Source organism: Chaetomium tenue, assembly GCF_020726465.1.
Source record: "Chaetomium tenue strain MPI-SDFR-AT-0079 chromosome Unknown F5144scaffold_2, whole genome shotgun sequence".
In the NCBI taxonomy this organism is placed as follows: Eukaryota; Fungi; Ascomycota; class Sordariomycetes; order Sordariales; family Chaetomiaceae; genus Chaetomium; species Chaetomium tenue.
In genome coordinates this window covers 2,260,641-2,280,957 of record NW_027117330.1, presented here as the reverse complement: position 1 = coordinate 2,280,957, position 20,317 = coordinate 2,260,641, and the positions used below count along the sequence as shown (strand labels likewise).

The 20,317-nt window shown below is 56.3% G+C and overlaps 9 protein-coding genes and 1 non-coding gene across 10 annotated transcripts; 6 read left to right on the top strand and 4 right to left on the bottom strand.

The window, feature by feature from the left end:
• Nucleotides 1-332: 332 nt before the first annotated feature.
• On the top strand, nt 333-1,650 carry F5144DRAFT_618545 (uncharacterized protein; the record flags this gene model as incomplete). Its single annotated transcript, XM_066791923.1, has 1 exon — nt 333-1,650. Exon 1 carries the CDS (start codon nt 583-585, stop codon nt 1,648-1,650), a length of 1,068 nt encoding a protein of 355 aa, XP_066646425.1. The 5' UTR covers nt 333-582.
• Nucleotides 1,651-2,569: 919 nt separating this feature from the next.
• Nucleotides 2,570-4,036, top strand: F5144DRAFT_641286 (uncharacterized protein; the record flags this gene model as incomplete). The annotated part of the gene is made up of 2 exons (XM_066792762.1): nt 2,570-2,907; nt 2,970-4,036. 2 exons carry the CDS (start codon nt 2,570-2,572, stop codon nt 3,859-3,861), a joined length of 1,230 nt encoding a protein of 409 aa, XP_066646424.1. The 3' UTR covers nt 3,862-4,036.
• Nucleotides 4,037-5,332: 1,296 nt separating this feature from the next.
• Nucleotides 5,333-9,612, top strand: F5144DRAFT_641274 (uncharacterized protein; the record flags this gene model as incomplete). Its single annotated transcript, XM_066792761.1, has 2 exons — nt 5,333-5,453; nt 5,522-9,612. 2 exons carry the CDS (start codon nt 5,333-5,335, stop codon nt 9,235-9,237), a joined length of 3,837 nt encoding a protein of 1,278 aa, XP_066646423.1. The 3' UTR covers nt 9,238-9,612.
• A 165-nt stretch (nt 9,613-9,777) lies between these two features.
• F5144DRAFT_561895 (replication factor A protein 3) lies at nt 9,778-10,970 on the bottom strand. Its single transcript, XM_066788283.1, has 3 exons — nt 10,646-10,970; nt 10,366-10,468; nt 9,778-10,242 (listed from the first exon to the last, which is right to left on the bottom strand). The coding sequence occupies exons 1-3, from the start codon at nt 10,793-10,795 to the stop codon at nt 10,175-10,177; spliced, it is 321 nt and encodes a 106-aa protein (XP_066646422.1). The 5' UTR covers nt 10,796-10,970; the 3' UTR covers nt 9,778-10,174.
• An 881-nt stretch (nt 10,971-11,851) lies between these two features.
• Nucleotides 11,852-12,394, top strand: F5144DRAFT_526798 (uncharacterized protein; the record flags this gene model as incomplete). Its single annotated transcript, XM_066786837.1, has 1 exon — nt 11,852-12,394. One exon carries the CDS (start codon nt 11,852-11,854, stop codon nt 12,392-12,394), a length of 543 nt encoding a protein of 180 aa, XP_066646421.1.
• A 569-nt stretch (nt 12,395-12,963) lies between these two features.
• F5144DRAFT_t41 lies at nt 12,964-13,057 on the bottom strand. The gene has a single exon. It is a non-coding gene; the product is annotated as a tRNA-Phe (tRNA).
• Nucleotides 13,058-13,633: 576 nt separating this feature from the next.
• Nucleotides 13,634-14,284, bottom strand: F5144DRAFT_482855 (Alb1-domain-containing protein; the record flags this gene model as incomplete). The annotated part of the gene is made up of 2 exons (XM_066785358.1): nt 13,634-14,175; nt 14,251-14,284. 2 exons carry the CDS (start codon nt 14,282-14,284, stop codon nt 13,634-13,636), a joined length of 576 nt encoding a protein of 191 aa, XP_066646420.1.
• Nucleotides 14,285-14,532: 248 nt separating this feature from the next.
• F5144DRAFT_561890 (uncharacterized protein) lies at nt 14,533-17,456 on the top strand. Its single transcript, XM_066788282.1, has one exon. It carries the CDS (start codon nt 14,785-14,787, stop codon nt 17,032-17,034), a length of 2,250 nt encoding a protein of 749 aa, XP_066646419.1. The 5' UTR covers nt 14,533-14,784; the 3' UTR covers nt 17,035-17,456.
• Nucleotides 17,457-17,477: 21 nt separating this feature from the next.
• On the bottom strand, nt 17,478-18,419 carry F5144DRAFT_561888 (uncharacterized protein). The gene has a single exon (XM_066788281.1). It carries the CDS (start codon nt 18,301-18,303, stop codon nt 17,647-17,649), a length of 657 nt encoding a protein of 218 aa, XP_066646418.1. The 5' UTR covers nt 18,304-18,419; the 3' UTR covers nt 17,478-17,646.
• Nucleotides 18,420-18,436: 17 nt separating this feature from the next.
• F5144DRAFT_114259 (triose-phosphate transporter family-domain-containing protein) lies at nt 18,437-20,235 on the top strand. Its single transcript, XM_066782159.1, has 5 exons — nt 18,437-18,648; nt 18,722-18,789; nt 18,850-18,855; nt 18,936-19,561; nt 19,642-20,235. Exons 1-5 carry the CDS (start codon nt 18,569-18,571, stop codon nt 20,017-20,019), a joined length of 1,158 nt encoding a protein of 385 aa, XP_066646417.1. The 5' UTR covers nt 18,437-18,568; the 3' UTR covers nt 20,020-20,235.
• The last annotated feature ends 82 nt before the right edge of the window (nt 20,236-20,317 follow it).

The window sequence follows — 20,317 nt, the reverse complement described above, 5'->3', positions numbered from 1 at the left end:
AGGTTGGAAAATACTCAATTATGGCGGCAGCCTAGCGTTGTCATGCCAAGCAGTGTGGTTCGGACTTGGTGATGCTCTGAAAAAGTTCGGACTTATTGCGCTTATTGCGCTTATTGCAACTTTTTTGCGGGGAGAGAGGGTTTCACCGCGTCAAAAAGCACATCATCTCAACTTCGGATTAAAACGTGAAACCAGTCGGTATGAATAGCAAGGTCCCAGCCAGGCAGAGAGAACTCAGCTTCGCACAAGGCAACAGACCGAGCACAAGTCGGAAAAGTTCCAGGGCCACGGCCTTTAGGCATCGTTTCCAATTGGCATAAACTTACTCAGGTACGGGATGTACTAGAGATTCTGTAAGACTATAAGTTCATTCGCGGCTACCTAGAAAGTCGAATTGGAATTTGCTCGGAACATCGACATACCTACCTAAGTTTGCATCGCTACCTAGCCCAATTTGCCAATTATCAGCCTCTGCTCCAGCTATTTGGTTCAATTTACTTCTCCCTTTGACGCTCCTTACCTAGATACCTTCAAGTTTCATACCTATTGCTACTCGTACCCAAGGTAGCTCACCCAGTTACGATGCCTCCTCAACCTACGCCCGCAGCACGCCCGGCACAGACTTCGGGTCCGGCCAAGTCGACCTCTACCGCGACGACAAAGACGACTTCGACTCCGGCGGCAACAAAGTCGAGTGGAACTCCGGCTGCAACCAAAACGACTCCGGCTTCGGCTACCACAAAGACGACACCGGCTCCGGCTACTACAAAAACGACTTCGACTCCGGCTACTACAAAAACGACCTCGACTCCGGCTGCAAACAAGACGGGTTCAGCTCCGGCTTCGAGCTCGACTTCGGGCCCGGCTGCCGCGGCGGCGGCTCCCACCGCGGCCCCGACGCAGGAGGACCTCAAGTTCGACAAGGAGCAAACGCGCAAGGAAGCCCTGATGCAGGCGCACTGGCTGCAGTGGTCGGCGAGCGCCGACACGGAGCGGTCGTACGTCATCGTCTTTGACCAGTCGAGCGCGCCCGTGACCGCCGAGCTCAAGCGCATGACGCCGGGGGTGAAGCCGGCCGCCGTGCCCCAGGTGCGCGGCTTCTTCGACTTCCTCAGCTCGACCAAGCTCGGCGACGTCCAGGTGGCCACCGTCGACGCCGCCACCTACGGCCAGCTCATGGACAAGTTCGACTTCAAGCGCATCACCGTCAAGGTCAACAAGGAGAACCGCACCGGCTTCATCCCCATCGCCCGCCCCGCCAACACCAGCGAGGGGACCCCCGCCCAGGCCGCCCCCGCCGCCACCGGGAACGGCAACAGCAACGCCAGCGGCACCAGCACCGGGGCTACCAAGACCAGCAACACCAGCACTGGGGCCACCAAGACCGGTAACACCGGCGGCGCCAACACCGGGAGCGCCAACACTACCAAGGGTGCCAGTGCTGGGGCTGGCGGTGCTACCAAGACCGCGACCACCACCGCTGGGACTGGCGGTGCCACCAAGGGCAACGGTGCTGGCGGCGCCGCCACGAAGGGCACCAACGCTGCAAGCACTACTAAGACCACCAACTCTGCAAGCACTACTAAGACCACCGGCACTGCGGGTACTAGTGGCACGGCGGTTAAGGGTAAGGGTACGGAGCGGTCGTAGAGAGCAGGTAGTGGGCAGGTTACCACTCCTTGAGTTCTCTGAGAAAGGGGTCGTTTTATGATTGGTTGCATGCGGCGTGTACAAGGGACCTTTTTTAAGGCGTTATCGTGATGGTGGAATTCTTTGTTGCTAGGTGGATATCGATGTCTCTAGCAGGTTTCAATGATTAGCAAATGCTGAAAGTTGGATTTTCACGGCTGCACTGTCTTGATGTACTCTATCTGTAGGTATACGAATACTTGCCTGTCTCATCGCTGGGCTGGGTTCCGCCTTGTCTTCGTCTCGAAAAATGAAGGTGCAGCCATGATTAACAAAAGAGTTTCAAATACTGATCTTTTGGGGGATTTATCAATTATTTGATCGATCGAATGCTTATTCTAGGCAGTTACCAACAACCATCTTAGGCATCTCGAGGGACTCGGAATGCAAATGCCAAGCCGGACATGACCTCGAACGCCAAGCCACGGCCGCTTCGCCCTTCCGTTTGTTAGAGGACTCGGCTCGCCTTCCCCTTTGGGGCACTTACACGCCTGAACGCCAAGCCATTGCCCGATTCAGCATCCGCGCGGGAACAAGTGCGCGCGGGAGTCGCAATATCTCGTTACCCTTCAGACCCTTCAGACCCGCCCAGCACAAAGTCTGGTCGGAGACTTTTCTCAACCGCCGTAATTCGAGTCTGGGGAGTTGACTAATTATATTCTGATTTGAAACGAGAAAAGCTGATTACTACTCAACTTCAGTCATGCAGGATGGTGCAATTGCCCGCGCGGAAAGAAAAAGTCGGCGAGGTTGGCTGAGAACTCGGGGTCCTCCTCTGTCCATCATGTATACATATACCAGCTCCTAAGTTGACACTCATGGCCGTATTCAAGTGCCAGTTTACATCAACTTCCATCAAGCCTTTCCATCAATATCCACCATGACAAGAACAATCGTCATCCTCGGGGCCAGTTACACTGGTATCCCCATCGCCCATTACCTTCTCAAACACACCGCGGCCAAGACGAAAGACCTCAAGGTCATACTAGTTGCTCCCAACACACACATGTACTGGAATGTCGCTTCGGTTCGCGGCATCCTTCCCGATCTGATGGGCGACGATAAACTCTTCTACCCCATCGCCCCGTCCTTCGCCAAGTACCCATCGAGCCAGTACGAGTTGGTGAGAGGCGTGGCCGAGAGGGTGGACCCAGACAAGAATACCGTCGAAGTGCGCGGGAACGATGGCTCTGCCCGGACGATCCATTACGACGAGCTGTAAGTGACCCATACCTCTCTCCTCCCCACCTGAGTCAATGTCGCTGGGTCCTAACAACCAGCGCCAACAGAGTCGTCGCCACCGGCAGCAGCTCCAAGAACGACATGCCCTTCAAGAACCTCTCGACCACCGAAGCGACCAAAGAAGCTTTACACAGCTGGGCACAGCGCATCGCCTCCGCCAAAGCCATCGTCGTGGCCGGCGCCGGCGCCACAGGCATCGAAATCGCCGGCGAACTCGGCCAGGAATACGCCGTCACGGGCAAGAAGCAGATCACCCTCATCAGCGACCAAGACCTCCCCCTAACCTCCAAATTCCGCCGCGACGTGCGCGAGACCGCCAAAAAAGAACTCGAACGCCTCAAAGTCAAGGTCATCACCAACGCCAAAGTCACCTCCCCCACCACCACCACAACCCCTAATACCCCCTCCACAACCATAACCCTCACCCAAACCACCCCCCCCTCCAACCCCAAATCCCCCGCACCCCCCTCCACCCTCCAAGCAGACCTCATCATCCCCACCTACGGCCTCACCCCCAACACCTCCTTCCTCCCCGCCGCCCTGCTCGACGCCCGCGGTTTCGTACGACAAACCACACGCCTGCGCGCCGAAGGGCACGAGAACATCTTTGTGGTGGGCGACGCGGGGAACCTGCAGGATCCGCAGGGGGTGCATGCTGATGCGCAGACGGTGCATGTGGTGAAACTGTTGGAGGGGCGGGTTTTGGGTGGGGGTGGGGCAGGAAATGGTAAGGGGGAGGGGGAGGAGTATACGCCGGCGGATAAGATTACTTTCGCGGCTACGTTGGGGAGGAATCGCGGGACGGGGCAGGTCGGGAATTGGAGGGTGTGGAGTTGGTTGGTGTGGTTTATGAAGGGGAGGTATTTGGGGACGAATGTTGCGGGGGAGTTTGTGAAGGGTGAGAAGACGCTGGGTGGGAAGTCGTGGTGATGGGCGGGCGGATGGGTGACGGGGGTGATGGGTAATGGCGATGGTGGTGGGCGTCGGTTTGGGATACCTATAGAGGACAGTTATTTGTTTGGACGCTGGATTAATTAGTTGGTAGATAGGCGGGAGTTGTTTAATATCTGTTTCCTACACTCAGTTCTGTTTTGTCTCGGATGATTCCCCTGTTGCTTCCAAGTGTCGGTGAGCATCCGAGTCCCATTCACGCAGCCCGCAACTGCAAATCGTTGAGTTATGTAAAAAGGAGATGAGCCCCAAAAATCAATCGATCTGTCGGTTTATTGAAAATTTGTTCAGAGTCATTGGAATGTGGTCATGCTGATAGAATAGTTTGATGGAAATGTTGCCGCTGGTTGCTCGGCTGACATGTTTTTGTTGTTCCCTAATTGAGCTTACAAGGGAGCTGCGAGGGCTGTTGGGAAAGGGGCGGGTTGATGGACCAATGCATGTGTTTTCAACCCCTTGGAAAAAAGAACAACACCATCTGCCGGCGGGCAGTTGCATCACTAAAAAGTCAAGAACGGTGAGAGTGATCCGCGACCGGGAAGAGTGGGGCGGGCTGTTGCCTAAGCCATGTCCGGAGCTGTGAGAGGGCTTCCTGCGGGGTATAAATAGGGGTCCCGGACCCTCCCCGCGCGAAATCCGCTGCAAAACTTTGCCCCAAACTCCTCGACTTTCGGGGACTTTTTGGCAAGCAGTTGGACCGTCAAAGTCCAACCTGTTCGTGTGGCACTCGGGCCTGCAAAACGCAAGCTAGAAGCTTGTCCGGTGTGGTCCGTGCTCGCGTCTCGGCGCGTGGCCAGAAAAGTGGTGGGGCGGTGCGCCCGGCCCCACTTCTCCGGACCTGTGCCTGGGTGGCGCCAAGACCCCAGCTTCAACGCCAACGAACGCCGGCACACGTGCAGCGCGCATCATCTTTAGGTCGAATCCAATGACCTTCAAGACGTGGGTTGGATAAGGTCCGTTGTGTAAGTGATAACCGTCTTGAACTGTGCGGGTTTCCAGTTCACTGCATTTTCTTCTTCAATCTTCCCTCTTCCATTTCTGCCCTTGCCCGGGCTTTCTTTCTGCCCGTGCCCTTTTTGGCCCGGTTCCCCGCCTCGGCACTGTGTAGAATTCCCAATTGCCCGCGGCGTGGCTGTTGACCCACCGACGCGCCAGTTATTCCAAACGCGCCGCGAGAATGAGCCCAGCCTCTCAAAACTGGCCACTCGACTGCAGAACCTCTCAACTACATTCCTACATACAACTCTTTCCTACCTCTCACCCCTACCTCAACTACCTCAAATTAACCTCAATTTCTACCTAATCTCCCTTCTATACTGCATAATCTCGACATCCCGACTTTCTTTTCGTCGTCCGCGCAGTTAATTGTTGTAATTGTTCGAGATAGTTAACATCTTCAAAGAGCGACGACACGGCGGACGCGTGGGCCATCGGATCGCCAAACGCAGAAATGGCGGCACCACCGACCAGTTCGAACATGTGGACAGCGCCCTCGACCCATTTGGCTGCTGCCCAGCCAGCAGCTGCGAGTACAGCGGAAGAATCAGGCCTGCAGGCGAGGCCCATGGGACGTACGTCTACTTCCGTTTAGGTTTCCTCTCAATCCCCATTAATGTCGCTAACTTGGTCTTGCCCGCAGTCAAAGTCCATTACTCCTTCGATCGTGATAATCAGGTGCACTGCCTGGCGCGGTGGCCTAATATCCTCCACATCCAAACGATACCCCTCGACGAAAAGACCACTATCGGCGTGGTAGACTTGCGGACCTGTCTCCAGGCAGTGTCCCAAAGCAGCCCAGAGATCCTAAACCAGCAAGAAAACGACTTCAGCGTGTATGCATACGACTACTCCGAACCGGATGTGCCTCTCGTGGGACAAGGCTTGCTGTCATCGAATCTGGACCCACAGCGTGGCTCACGAGAGCAATTGGTCACGGGACGTGTCACGAGAAATCTCCTTGCCCTGCTTCATAATGGAAGCCGGGATACCCTGGAGGTGAAACTGAAGTTTGCAACTGTGGCGAGAATCCCACAACGGATAGACCACCCCAGTATAGAGGGTGCAAAGGGGACGAGATCGGCCTCAATTCCTGCCGAGGCCGTGTCGGAATGGAGCTCGTTCATCCAAACCAACACCATGTTGGGGCATGCCTCCAACGCTAGTGCCAGCGCCGTTTCCTCACCTGCTCTCGCACCAGCCCAACTCAGCCAGCACAACCCCCTAATGGCTGAGAGCAGGCCGATGGGGCCACGGAGCGACAGCCAGCCGCCACAACTAATTCGGCCGGCTACTAATCCCCCGTTTAACGGCATGCCGCCTGTTGCAATCCCCCCAACAAGCAGGCCTTCTAGCGCAGCACCGATCCCGCCGAGGCCGCAGGGCTCCGCAGAAAACGTGCCATCACCGGCGATTTCCCAACCCGTAGAGCCTGCGCCAAAACCCCGCCCTTCCAAGCCTTCGAGATCGCGGAGCAAACAACCGACTGGTAGGCCGCGGGGACGGCCCAGGAAAAGGCCATTGGAGACAGGGAACACGTCGGCAGTCGAGGAGGGTACGGATGGCGATGATGGGCCGCACAAGAAGAGGGCTACGGTCACCAAAACCGAGTACAGCGCAATTGCTCCGTTTGGCGCCACCCCGGATTCCCTAAGGGTAGCTGCTAGCACCTCCGGCTCCCTCCGCAATATGAGGCCTGTTGGTGCTGTGGCAGAAGGGCCTGCTGCCAATCACCTCCAAGACGTCCCACGCGCACCCACACCTATTCCAGACGGGCGGGTGTTGCACCAGCAACATCGGAGGAGAGCTTTGGAGAACCAGGCGAGAGTTGAGCACATGAATCAGATGGACCAAGGGGGGCTCGACAGGGCAATGCTGCAAAATGGGAGCCAGGATGCCAGATCGCCCGCTGATTCGAATGCGCAGTCCCCCGACCATGGCTATCTGCCAGAGGATAGCGCTGGGGACCTGAACTCCTCGCCACCTGTCCCACGGGCAACCCCGTACACCCAATCCAGCCCGCCAGCCTCCAGCCCCATGCTTCCTGCCATGCCCATCCCATTGCTTGACTCTGGATTCATGAGCGGTGGGCTAGAGGATCTCTTCGATGAGGACATGTTGCATGGTTTTGGGCAGGGGCAAATGCAGGATCAAATGCTTCCTGTTTCTTCTCTTTCTGTCGCAAGCAAGCCGGGACCCCGAAGGAACGGTCGTTCCCAATCACAACCACAACAACAGCAGCAACAGCAGCCGCAGCCGAGCAACTTCCCGTTCCAGGAAGTCAACCCGGGGCCGCCTGAGCTGTTGCCCACGAAGAGTATTTTCAACCCTGCCGGCAAAGCTAAGGCCTTGAACCGACAGGCACCCACGGCTCAGCCTGCGCCTAAGAAGGCGGCAAACCGCCCCTTTAATCGATCCCATACTGCCCCGAACCCGGAGACCTTTCCGCCAGAACCTGTCCCGGCACCTGCAATGAGCATGCCGATCCCTGAACGCCCGGAACCGCAGCCCTCGTTACCCGCACCGACCCAGTCACCGTCGAGACCGGCGTCAAGACCTGCGTCGAGACCTGTCTCGAGAGATGCCCCAGTCACATCTGTTGAGGGCCCGGCGACCAGAACAAGCGAGCCAGCTCCAGAACCTCCCCTGACCTTGCCCTGCGCAAGAGCATCCGAGCCGCCGTGCCCCCAGGGCGATCTCGAACCCCCACGATACAGCAAGAACCTGGTCAAAAAACAATCCATCAAGGAAAAACTTGAGACCGCCATAATGAGAGGAGAGTCGCCTCCGTTCTGCAGTAACTGTGGCGCCATCGAGACACCAACATGGCGCAAGATTTGGACCCAGGACCGTGATGGAGACCCCGGGTTTCACGAATTCTCCGACAAGCCAGGTTGTGTGACTATGATCGAGGTCCTGGAGAGGGATGAAGACGAGAAACCTGCAAAGTACAGGGTGGTTAAAAAGAACCTCGGGCCGAAAGATGAAAAGGGGAAATGGACGGAAACCCTGCTCTGCAATCCTTGTGGCATATGGCTGGGGAAATTTAAGGTACATCGGCCGCCCGACCGGTGGGACAAGGACGCTGCTCGGCTCAACCAGCCCAGAAGGAAGCGAGAGCCTAAGAGTAACTGCAGGGCGAAGAAGGGGCGCACAAAGAGCGACGTCCAGGTCAACCCTACCTCGGAGGCGTATTTCACCACTGACCCGATGGGGCCGCTAGACCACGACTTCTTCCTGGATAACTACGAGAACGAGACGCAGTCGCGGCAACAGAGCGTCGCCATGACCGACGAACAGCATTTAAACTTCCAGAGCTCCCCGAGACAGCCTTTCTTGGGATCCACTCACTCACGGGGTAGTGGGACTGTGGACAGCCCCATTGCAGTTGAGGATGAACTGGGCAGCACCAGAAGGCTGCTCTTCCCATCGCCTAGAAGGGATGGGACACCCAGGGTTCTCGGGGAGCTTTCACTTAACGTAACGCAAGCAGTCGCGCAGGGACAAGAGGCGAAGTTGGCGGTAGCTGGGAAAGAGAACGGCGCAGACCAGGAGCGCCAAGGCACCCCTGTCCCCCAAGACGAGCTTGAACAGGAACTCTTCGGGACACCTCCCGGACGCCCATCGACGCCGTCCCCCAAGGCGGTAGCTGGCCCGTTTAAAACACCCACCCGCCCGACGCCGAGCCATCGCCCCATAACGCGGAGCATCTCCCGGTCGATCCGCTCCAGCAGGAGCATCCCCAAGTCACCAGGCCAGCTCTTCGCTAGTCACCACCTCCAGCAGACGCCCACCAAAACCCCACGGTCCTTGGGCGGTTTCCTCCATCCCAGTAGCGCTAGCAGGCGCCGCAGCCCCCGCAACATCGCCGCCCACCACGCGCAGTTTTCGATCGAAGCCGCCGACCACAACCAGCTTCCCATGACCATGGGGCTACAGATGCCCATGGAGTTCGACTCGCCTTTCACCGCGACCCTGCACCAGCTGCTGAGCGAAGCCAACACCTTCATCGGTAGCGGCTCGCCTTACCGCCAGGGAACGTCCGCGCCCACCGCGGCGGCCCCAGGCGCAGCGGCCCCAGGCGCAGCGGCCCCAGGCGCAGCGGTCTCCTCGTCGGTGGGAGACCTTGATCTGAGCCACCTGGACGTCGGCAGCGGCCCCGGTAGCGATACCGTGATCGACTATAGCAGCTTCCTGGGCACGGATTTGATCCTGCCTAGCAGTCCCCCGGTGATGAGGGGTGGCCGGGCTGGGGGCGGCGGTGCGGGGGAGCCGTTTGGGGGGGTGTTGCAGGAGGGGGCGATGTGGAATCAGCAGTCTATGGGTGGGGATGGTGGTGCGTCGAAGGGGGGGAGGTGAAGGGGTTGTTGGGAGAGTCATTCTTTTTACTTCACCTCGATCGTTTTTGTTCGGTCTTTTTTTTCTTCTTTTTTTTCCCTTTTTCCCTTTTTTCTTTTGTTTTCTTTTTCTTTTTTATATGTGCGGCCTTGGCTCATTGCTAGCGCCGGCCTGGAGTATGGTAGGGGGATACCGAAAAGGGTTTTTCACATTGGTGTTTTTACGAATTGTCGGACGACATTACGAATCAATGGTCACTTTCTTTTTGTTGGAACTAGAGAAGGGGCGGGGGGCGCAGGTGTTGGGGGCCTAAGCGGGCATATTTCAATCGTTTTCAGGCGAGGGGCCAAGGATGGATGCTGTACCTCTTGGGGTTTTATCGGGCGGACATTCTGAGGAGGATGGCTTAGGGATAGCGAGACTAGTGGGAGCAGGGTAAAGCTTGGTGATACACTGGGCGGCCCCTCGAGTCCGATCGTTACAATTTTAGGTAGTTCGACGCAGCGCTGTGATCCAAGTCCGTGGTATTACCTAACAGCGGAGCAAAACTAAATATATCACACATGCTGCATATGTTTTGACCAAACAGTGCTTGATCATTCGATGTCTCTGGGGATAAGCTCACAGCGAAATATGCCGGGCACAATCCCCTACTTCTACTCATCTCGTATCGGTAACCTGCACTGACTGTCCACCTTCCGGGGCGCCTTACCAGCCCCGTCTGCGCTGGGGCACTCGGGTTCCCTGCCCATTATCATCCTACTCCCTCCATACTCCAAACCAGCTCCCGCACCGTTCTCTTCCTTTGCTGCTCCACTGCCCACCTATGATTTCGTCTACGTCATAGGATTCTGGGCGCAGAGCCAGCCGCGAAGAGTAAGAAACCCTCAAATCCACCCCACCATGGCGCAGTTCACGCCGTTCTCAGCAGCCGTACGTAGCCCTGGCTGATCATCGCTTACTCGTAGGCGAACAGATTCCGATGCTGGTGTGAGATTTCTACGACCGTGTTGGCCAGGTTGTAGTCTGTTTGGTAATGTTAGAACTCGATTGGGGTAGGGCACACACGGGGAATCTAGGTAGGTAGTCCCCTCCCCCTTCTTCTTCGCCTCGCTATCCAGAGGTGTAGAGCTCTATCTGGTGACTTACCGACGTTGGTACCCAGGTCCATGGAGCTGAGCACCTTGATGGAGAGATCCGGGTTGACCTTGCCGATGATTTGCGCGGCGTTGCCTGCGAGCAGATGTGCCTCCTATGTTTAAGTGTGGTGTGAGCGGTGGTTCTCCTCATTTGCCCATCCTCTCTTCTTTTTTACCCCTCCTCCTTCAGAGGTATTTCGTCCCAACTCCGTTCAGGGGTCAGGGTCTGAGAGAACAGGAACAGGAAAGGGTGGTGAAATGAGGGGGGGTCGGTCAAAACGGCAACGTACGCGATTCAGATGGGCGGTGATGTTGCCGTCGGCGTCGATAATGGCCTCCTCGCCCCGCAATTGGATGACCTTGCCGACGACTATCACATTTTTGCCCACGTACGAGTTGAGGTATGCGCAGGTGATGCGCGGGTTGGCGATTGCCTCCATGGCTGAGCGGGGTTTAGGTTTCGATTTTTCTTTGGTTTTTCTGCCGTTGGTAGGATGACTGTGCCTGGCCGTTGTTCGATTTTTATGCTGGGCAGGAGTTTCAGTCGGTGTGAGTTAAGTTGGGTTGTTGTCGGGTGAGGCTCAATAACTCAGGCAAGGTAACCCACTCTTGAACCATTGTGCAGATCGATCGTCCCGTCTTGGCATCTGCCTGAGACTTCATTTGGTGGGGCGGCCTTGGCCTCCATGTTGTCAACCTCGTCTGGAGTCTTTCGACATCGAACAACCTACCGACCTAGGTAGCCTTCGATGGATCTCTAGGTACCTCGGAAATGTCCTGCGGTTTATTTACGAAGCCGCACACTCGCCGACACCATACAAACACAATAGTGCGCTGCGGCGAGCAGCCTCCAGAAAGTAAAGTACCTAGGTACATGTACCTATCATGATTCTCGACTAGGTACCTAATGGTGGAATGTACTATACACACATATCCTACTGGAACTCGAAGTTAGAGGAGCATCCGAAGTTGGACGAGTGATTTAAAAGCTAACATCACTGCATCCATGGACGACCGTGATATGTGCGGGACTGGTGGTATTTCCCGCCGGTGTCACTCTAACAGCTCGGATTATCTGCAAGTCACCAAATTCCATCTGATACGACTTTAGTGACTTCTATTATGACTCTTGTTTTGTTGACACGAGCCCACGGAGGATCAAGCCAATTCAAGGAGAGAACTGGGTGGCCCAAAGCTGCCAGCACTGCCGTGCGTGTTCCTTCCGAGCTGAATGTCCGTCGTCTGAGCATGCACGGAATAACATAGGAATTCACTGAACAACCTAAACTATGAAGCTGTTCTTCCACTCGACTAGAAATAAAGCATCCTCCCCCCCCTAGAACTGAAGAAACCAATACATCTCACCAAGGATACACTAGATACACATTCTCCAAAAGCACAGCATGTGCTCTTCAAACCAACCCCAAGAAGGCCATGCTATCCGGCCCCCCACCCCATCGGCGTTGGGTAGTCAACCCCAGCAACACATTTACGACATGGAGGGTGATTACTGGGCATTCTTCGGCCTTGATCCGCCAAGTAACCACACTGCCGATACTTCTATCATGGACCCCTTCGCCCTTCACGACAACCAGTCATGGGGGTTGCCATCGCGAATTGAGGGCGCCGAAGGGTCGCAGTATGGATCCACGCCGATGCTCGGACTTCAGCGGCAGCAATCCGCGGGCGAGAACACCAACGGGCCCCTATGCACATCATCCACACGGACGGAACGCCCCGGGCCAGAAAAGGCGGGGGTGAAACGACGGTGGGTCCGCGACAAGGAGCAGAATCGTCTGGCGGCAGCAAAGTCCCGGGAGAAAAAGAAGCGGGAGTTAGAGCACCAGCAAAACCATCTTGAGGACCTCGAGAAGACGAATCGTCGCTTGAAGGCGGACCGTACTAGCTTGACAGACGAAATAAACCAGCTACGCCAGGGTCTGATGGCTCACGGCTGCTGCGGCGACGCAGACATCGATACATGGATTAGATCCCAGGGCGGATCGAATAAAACACCGAGATCCGAGTCCTCAGCCTAGCAGGGTGTAAGCCTGGTAGTGAGTGTCGTCTGTTGATGCAACTGGCGTAGTCCTTGTGTCCCGTCACACGGACTAGTGACTCTATCATCCAGCCAAAGTCACCAAAGGCATCGGTCGTTTAGATGACCACGACATGATCTTACAACTGTATCTCCCCGTACAGCACAGCACACCTCTAATGCGCAATAGGCTAGTCGCGGACCACAGTAATGGGAACATATAGACGCTAGCTGAAGATCCCTTCTCCTGTTTGCTTGTACATGTGCATACCACTCGTGCTGGCTAACCTGGGAAACACTAAAAACAGCGTCCCACTAAGCCTTTCATTCTGGGAGCCGTCGCAGCGGAAGAACCAAAGAGGGGATCTCAATCTACGTTGCCAGCTATCGTGTGGATGAAGTATAAGGGGAATCAAACCGTCAGGACGAAGCAGATCAGAAAGAGGGCTCAAATATTGAAACCTTTCAAAACAAAAATTAACCAAATAGAAGTACCTAGAGACCTGGTCTGGGAAACAAAAGTATAGGCATCGTACTATACAGTACTGTACTCTAAGATGTACCTTTACTTGCGGTTTATGTGGATCGAACACATGACCTTCAGATATTGAATTTTACCAAAGTTAACTTCAGTCTGACGCTCTCCCAACTGAGCTAAACCCGCTTCTTGGAATTTAATGTTTACAATTGGCAACTTGTAGGGGGTGAGGCGCAACGCCAAACCGGGACACCATCTTTGATCGACCTGCTCCCCTGACTCTTCCCTTCTATTTTCTCTGCTAAAATCAGGTACTATAAAATGGTTTGAGTGCTGATTCCGGTCCCACGGTAAGAGAAAGAACAAAGAAATAGCCCGTAGTAGCCCATATAATGTGGTTGTTGGATGGAGTTTCCTTTCGACAGTTACGGAACGAACGTCTTGGACGCTCCATGTTCTCACACGAGGTGGTCCGTGCCACTCCCCGAGATGCCTCTGCGATGCGCATTTCCATCTTCCTGTACCTTTTAATCCCTCTCGCCTTCAAAACCAGCTTGGGTATCGCAGTGGCTTTCTTTGCCTGGGTTGGAGCAAGCTGCTCTTGCCTCCAACCCACTCCTTGGCTGCTCCGGCGAGAGCGCCTGCATCGTACTGGTGGCGCCCTTACGAGGCTGCCCTGTCTCTTGGCGACCCAGCAGGCACGGCCTGACAAAGTCCATGTATGATATGCCTGCCAACCAGCCATTCGTAAACTCCATACACCTATAAAATATCCTCCTCCACCACATCGACCGGCACGGCCACCGCTGGTATCGAGACAGGCCCCGCATCTCCCGCCACCGCCACCTCCCCATCATCCTCAGCACCCTCCATCTCAGCATCACCATCATCCGCGTAGAACGCCGCCACCGCGGCGTCCTCCTCCATCCTCGCCTTAGCCTTCTTCCCCAGCTTGCGCTGCTCCTCGCGCTCGAACGCCTCCCGGTTGACCTCCTCCCAGGTCTTGCGGCGGCTGTGGATGACGCGCGCGTGGCCCTTGCTCTTCTGCACCTTGACGGCCGTGCGGTCCATGATGGCCTCGGCCTTGTCCATGCTGCGCTCCTGCCGCCGCCGCGCCCGCGTGCTCAGCACCGCCTTGCGGCCGGACTTGGCCTTCTTGGTCACGCCCCCTTCTTGGCGCGCCGCGAGGACGGCCGGCCGCCGGTCGATGGATTCTTGCGGTGGTCGCACTTGCTTGAGGGACTTGTCCGTGTCGATGCCGGGCGAGGTCGCCCGCCGCGCCGCGCGGGAGTGTAATGAGGGGCCTGAAGGGGGGGAGGAAGGTGAGTTAAGTATGTCCTGAAAAGGGGGTTCTTAAGGGGGTTTCTGGGCATTTGTACCTCTCTTGCCCTTGGCGATGCTGCCTTTGGCCATCTTGTTTTATTTGGCCGTGTTCGTTATCAACCGCGGTATCGCGGGTTGGTTCCAGAACCTCTCTTATCGCTGGGAATTTTTTTGGACGGGGGGTTTGCTCTTTCTTTTTTCAGTGGGGTCTTCTACCCGGACCCGCCTTCCCGCAGGGGACCTCGAGCCCCATGCATGTGACCCCACAGCCTAAGCTCCAGGCGACCAATGAGTGCGTCAGCCAACAATGCCAAGGTGTTTTCCCCAGCACGAGGAAGCCATCTCACACGCATGTGCATCGACCTAGCTTTTGTCCTTCTTCCCATTTGCTTCCTCCGCCAATTGTACACATCTTCTTTCATCTCTTTTGGCTGAGCCAGATCACCCTCTCTCTCTTATTGGACATGGCATTTCTGTATACCTTCATGTCCCCAACACCGTCAGCTTCCTAAGCCAAGCAACACGTTCCCATCTGCCACCTCTCTTTCGCCTGGGTTCCTTGCCCTCCGCCGCCCTCTTCGCCAACGGAAATGAATACCGACGCGAAACGCATTTTCAACAAGTTCGACAGCCGCGGGTTCCCGAATTCGTACCAGCACAGCGCTGGCGGACAACTACAAGACCGGTTTAACAATCCAACCGTGATCCTCACGATTGTCGTACTCGCCGCCACCATAGTGTACCAGGCGGCCCACCAACAGCGTCGACTTTCTTTGCTTCTCCAGCGCCTATGTGACGCCGCGGTTACTATCATTCCGGCGCGCGTCATCTTCGCCATCGACCGTTTCATGAACCCCCCGCTTTTTCCGACACACATGCTCGAACCGCAGCTGCCGACACGTGCCGCCAAAAGCGATGCCCTGAGAAGAATTCTGGGAATCGATAATGGGGGCGGAATTATTAGCTCTGTCGCGCAGGCCGGACGCAAAGGCCTGATCGGTCTTACCGGCACTTCTCTGCCAAGAGCTGCGGGCGACCAGCCGGCTGGTTTGGGAAATTACAACAATTCCTGTTACCAGAACAGCATCCTCCAGGGACTGGCATCACTCACGCCTCTTCCGGCGTACCTGTCTGCAATCTCTGCCGAGATGGGGCTCGATCGCTCTCCCACTCGAACCGCCGACACGTTACGGGAGCTGATTGCCGAGCTCACCGACCCCTCGAGCAATGGCAGGACACTCTGGACGCCAAAGGCGTTAACAAACATGAGTACGTGGCAGCAACAAGACGCACAGGAGTATTACTCGAAACTCCTGGACCAAATCGACAATGAGATCGCGAAGGCTGCCCGTGCTCTCAAAGACGTAACCACTCTTGACTCGGACCGCATCAGCTGTGACTCCTCTGCCAGCCAGCATAGCGATGACAGTGGATATCAAAGCTTGCATAACCACCCCAAGTCTGGGCTTGAGGCTCCCCGTCTTGCTCGAAACCCGCTCGAAGGGATGATGGCACAGCGCGTGGCCTGCGTTAATTGTGGCTATTGTGAAGGATTGAGCATGATTCCGTTCAATTGTGTGACGTTGACGCTCGGTAACCGCGCTGAACACGATCTTTACGAGCGGCTCGACCACTATACCAAAGTCGAGTCGATTGCGGGCGTCGAGTGCGTCAAATGTTCCCTGATCGTGGCCCGAGACGTGCTCAAGACTCTTACTGAGCGCACCGGGGCCGTGCCGGAGTTTCAACAGAGACTGCAAGTCCTGGAAGAGGCCCTCGAGGAAGAAGCGTTCGACGAAAGCACTGTGGCGGGAAAATGCAGAATCACGCCAAAGATGAGGGCCAGCTCGACAAAAACAAAGCAGGTTGTACTTGCGCGACCTCCGCCGAGCCTGGTCTTCCACGTCAACCGGTCTGGCTTCGACGAAGAGACGGGCTACATGTACAAGAACTCGGCTGCTGTCCGCTTCCCTTTGCTGCTGGACCTGGGCCCTTGGTGTTTAGGCAGTACGGATGGCCAGACGTCCTTGAAAGAAGGTGCGGCTACCGTTGGGGATGTTGAGCAGTGGACGCTGGACCCTAGGGTGTCTATGGTAGCGGGAGACCGGGAGCCGAGTAGGATCACGGGCCCGATTTACGAACTACGCGCGGTAGTCACGCATCAGGGTCATCACGAGAACGGCCACTACGTCTGCTACCGGAAGCACCCCCTCTCTTCCCCCCCAGCCGGGAAGAGTGTGGCGGTCGAGCACATGGACCTGGACGACGAGACGGAGCCAGGGGATATCGAACACAGCACGAGCGAGGTAGATGGATCGTGCTCAAGCCAAGACGAGCCACAATCCCAGTGGTGGAGGTTGAGTGACGAGCAGGTGGCCCAGGTGGATGAGCGCACTGTTCTCTCCCAAGGCGGCGTGTTCATGCTGTTTTACGATCGCGTCGACCCCAACTCGATACTGGTTTCGGATGCGAACGGACATGCCGCTGCGGAGCAGGCCTCGGAAGATGCCAAGATGCTGGACATGTCGCTTGCGGACGACCTAGCACCGTGGTGTGTGGTACCCAGCCCAAGCGCGGTGCAGGTAAATGGGGATATCTTGGTGGATTCGGACTCTCCGATACCGTTCGACAATGGTCTCCCATTACCGGGAACACCGATACCGGCGAGTGGGTTGGATGAGATGGTCGGTCAGCGGCAACCTTCGCCATCGGGTTCTGATGAACCCCCGGAGTGGCTCGTCCGTCCCTCTGTTCGGAAGCTCGATCCGGCGGAGGATCGGGATATAAGCCAGGTGCCGACAAACTTTCCGCAGTCTCTTACTCAAGTCCCTGGGGTTTAGGCCACCACAGCTTATTGAGAATCCGAGGCGAGGGATGGTCGGGGCTCACTCCGGGTTGTGCGATTTACTGGGTACCTATGCATAGCGAACGGCGTTCTTGGTAAAGAGGGATACTACAGGCTTTTTTCCCCTCAGGTTTGGACCTGATATATGGGCTAGCGCGGAGCGTATGTGGTTCCGGCGAAGTTGGTTTGCATGGATGGGTTTATGGTTTAGAGGATATCTGGTATGGGAGAGGCGACGCGCTTATGAGCGTTGCTATTAGGGCTGCGATTTTTATCACGATGATTCAGCTTATTGACCCGTTCTTGGTCCTTGAAAGGCGACTGGCTAGTTAAGCTCTGCGCCAAGTAGTCAAGGATCAAGGAGTAATTAAAATAAGCTTCTCCAGATGCCAGCATGCATCTCACATTACCTTGGCCCGATTTTCCATGCCACTTTGCAGAAACCGAACCTTCCGTGATGCATCAGAGAACGTTGATGATTTACACTCTTTCGACTTCGTATCAAAAACGAGAAACAGCGGCCGGGTTCATCACGAATGCCGGAATAGGCTGGCTTGTGTGGTCTCCAATCAGGATACGGCAGGACGACCATGTGAATTTCCGAGACTCAAAACGGAGCATGCATGGTCTTGGTGCTTTTCATTCCTGTGTAACTTGACTCTGCAGTCTCTGAGACTATCTGTATCCAAACTGTCAAGAGCCTGGAATTTGGCAAACCCGGATAGACATGAATCCGGGCATTGTGGCCACAACACTTCATCTCTTTTCCATCCCGATTTTTGATTCCCGATATCATTTTTGTGTCTCCCTCCAAGCGGATTCTCGTCAGCACTTGTGGCCTCGGTGATCGCCCAATTCTCCAATCCTTGCCGCTTACCTGCAGGTCGCAGTTGCCAGGTACGCCAGGCATCGGATGGGGTCGTACAGTTTCATTGGCGAGCAGCTCGTTCCCATTGAGAGCATCCCTGCTGCTGACCTGTGGGGTCTCAGCCTGGAGCAGCACACAGTAACAAGCCCCGCCGACAGGCTGCGCGATCCTTTTTTTGGGCTGCGGTGCGCTCAACAAAGGGGCAGCAGGGGACCAGCGCCGACCATCCGGTCGCTGGTTGCATGCACTTGATTCAGCCCTTCTTCGAACACGAGAACCGAGAACGGCCACTTCCTTCCACTCTTTTGTTTCGTTCATTCGGACTCTCAACCTCCGGACCACGTTTCTCCCATGCGGCCATTCTTTCCTTTTCGCCAATCCGCAACAATCGCCCATTCGAGTAAAGCTGCTGGTTGATATTCTGATAGTTATTCTGTAGTCCCAGACGGACCCTCGACAACCCTCGCTCTTAATCCCTCCCTCCCCACTCCCCCAGCGGATCGACCACCAAGAGGAGATATCGATTTCGGCACCCGGAAATCGCGTTATTGCGTTTGTCTGTCTTGTCCACCCGCCCCCGGACCCCGATTGAATTACCGGATTCCGTTCGTTCGCGATAGAGCCGATAACCCGGAACCGCCCGTCTCCGCCCCGCGCCGATATGGCCGAAGATGATGTCGAGCGCCAGGTCGAGAAGCCGCGCCCGGCTGAGCGATCGGTGCATGCGATATTCTACATCGCGTATGTTTAGCGTGGCGATGGAGGGTTAGCTGGTTACCGAGAGAGTATCTCGCTGACAGATCGGGTTGTGCAGGAGCTGGATCTTCTTTTCCAACCTAACCATTCTCTTCAACAAATGGATGATTGATGGCCGGGGTTTCAGTAAGTGCATGCAGGATGTCCAAGCAAGAGGATGAGCAAAGTGCTAACCGCTGTTTTCAGGATACCGTATGTCCCTGCCTCGTCCCCAACGCTCCCTCCGACCCATCCCCTTCCGCGCTCCCGGCTCACTACTAACACATCGATAGCCGTGATTCTCACATGTTGGCACCTCGTTTTCGCGACCATCGCGACGCAGGTCCTGGCGCGGACCACCAACCTGCTCGACGGACGCAAGAATGTCAAGATGACAGGGCGCACCTACCTGCGCGCCATCGTACCCATCGGCCTGCTGTACAGCGCCAGTCTGGTCTGCAGCAACATGGTCTACCTATACCTGAGCGTTGCCTTCATCCAGATGCTCAAGGCCGCCGCGCCCGTGGCCGTTCTGCTGACGAGCTGGGCCTGGGGCGTAGAGGACCCCTCGCTCAAGCGCTTCCTCAACGTGCTGCTCATCGTGGCCGGCGTGGCGCTCGCCAGCCTAGGCGAGATCGACTTCAGCCTGGCCGGCTTCATGTTCCAGGTCGGCGGCATCGTGTTCGAGGCTATGCGCCTCGTCATGATCCAGGTGCTGCTTTCGGGTGACACCCAGAAGATGGACCCGCTCGTCAGCCTGTACTACTACGCGCCCGTCTGCGCCGTCATGAACTTCATCATCGCCATCGTTTACGAGGCCGACAGCTTCCACTCCGCCGACCTCGCCCAGGCAGGCTACGGCCTGCTCCTGCTCAACGCCATGGTCGCCTTCATGCTCAACGTGAGCAGCGTCTTCCTGGTAAGCCCTCCCCCCACCTCCCCCAAAATAAAACCCCACCCCCCTTCCCCCCCATGACTAACCCCCCCCCCTCCCACCAGATCGGCAAAACCTCCGGCCTCGTCATGACCCTCACCGGCATCCTCAAAAACATCCTCCTCGTCATCATCTCGGTCCTCATCTGGCGCACCAACATCACCCCGCTCCAAGTCCTCGGCTACGCCATCGCCCTCGCCGGCCTGCTCTACTACTCGCTGGGCTGGGACCAGCTGGTCGTGCTCTCCCAGACCACCTGGGCGTTCGCCAAGGGCGATGACCAACACCATCACTCAGGTGGTGGTGGTGGGGGCCTGCCGTCGGCTGTGCGCAGGACTTTGGTGATGGCGGTGGCGGCGGTGGTGGTGCTGTTTTTGGTGGGCGGGTTCTTTTATAGCGGCGCGCCGGCGGAGGAGCTGGCTGCGTCCGCGGGGACGGCGTAGTGTTCATCTTGTTTGGGTGGCTTGGGCTGGTTGGGCTTGGGCTGGGCTGGGTTGGGGTTGGGGCTGGGTTTTGATATGGCATGGCGTTTATTTGGCGAAAGGGGGGGTTCTTTCTTCTTTTCCTGCGCTGGTTGGGTTGGTATTGATTTTTCGGACGCGCAACTGTCGTCCGGGGAAAGACGGTGTTGGTCTACTACTGTTAATGAGACCACATTTTGATGAATAGAAGAAGGGGTTGGAATGTCATGGCGGTTGGGGAGGAGTCTTGCTGGCCGTCGTGAGGGTTGGGGAAGAAAGA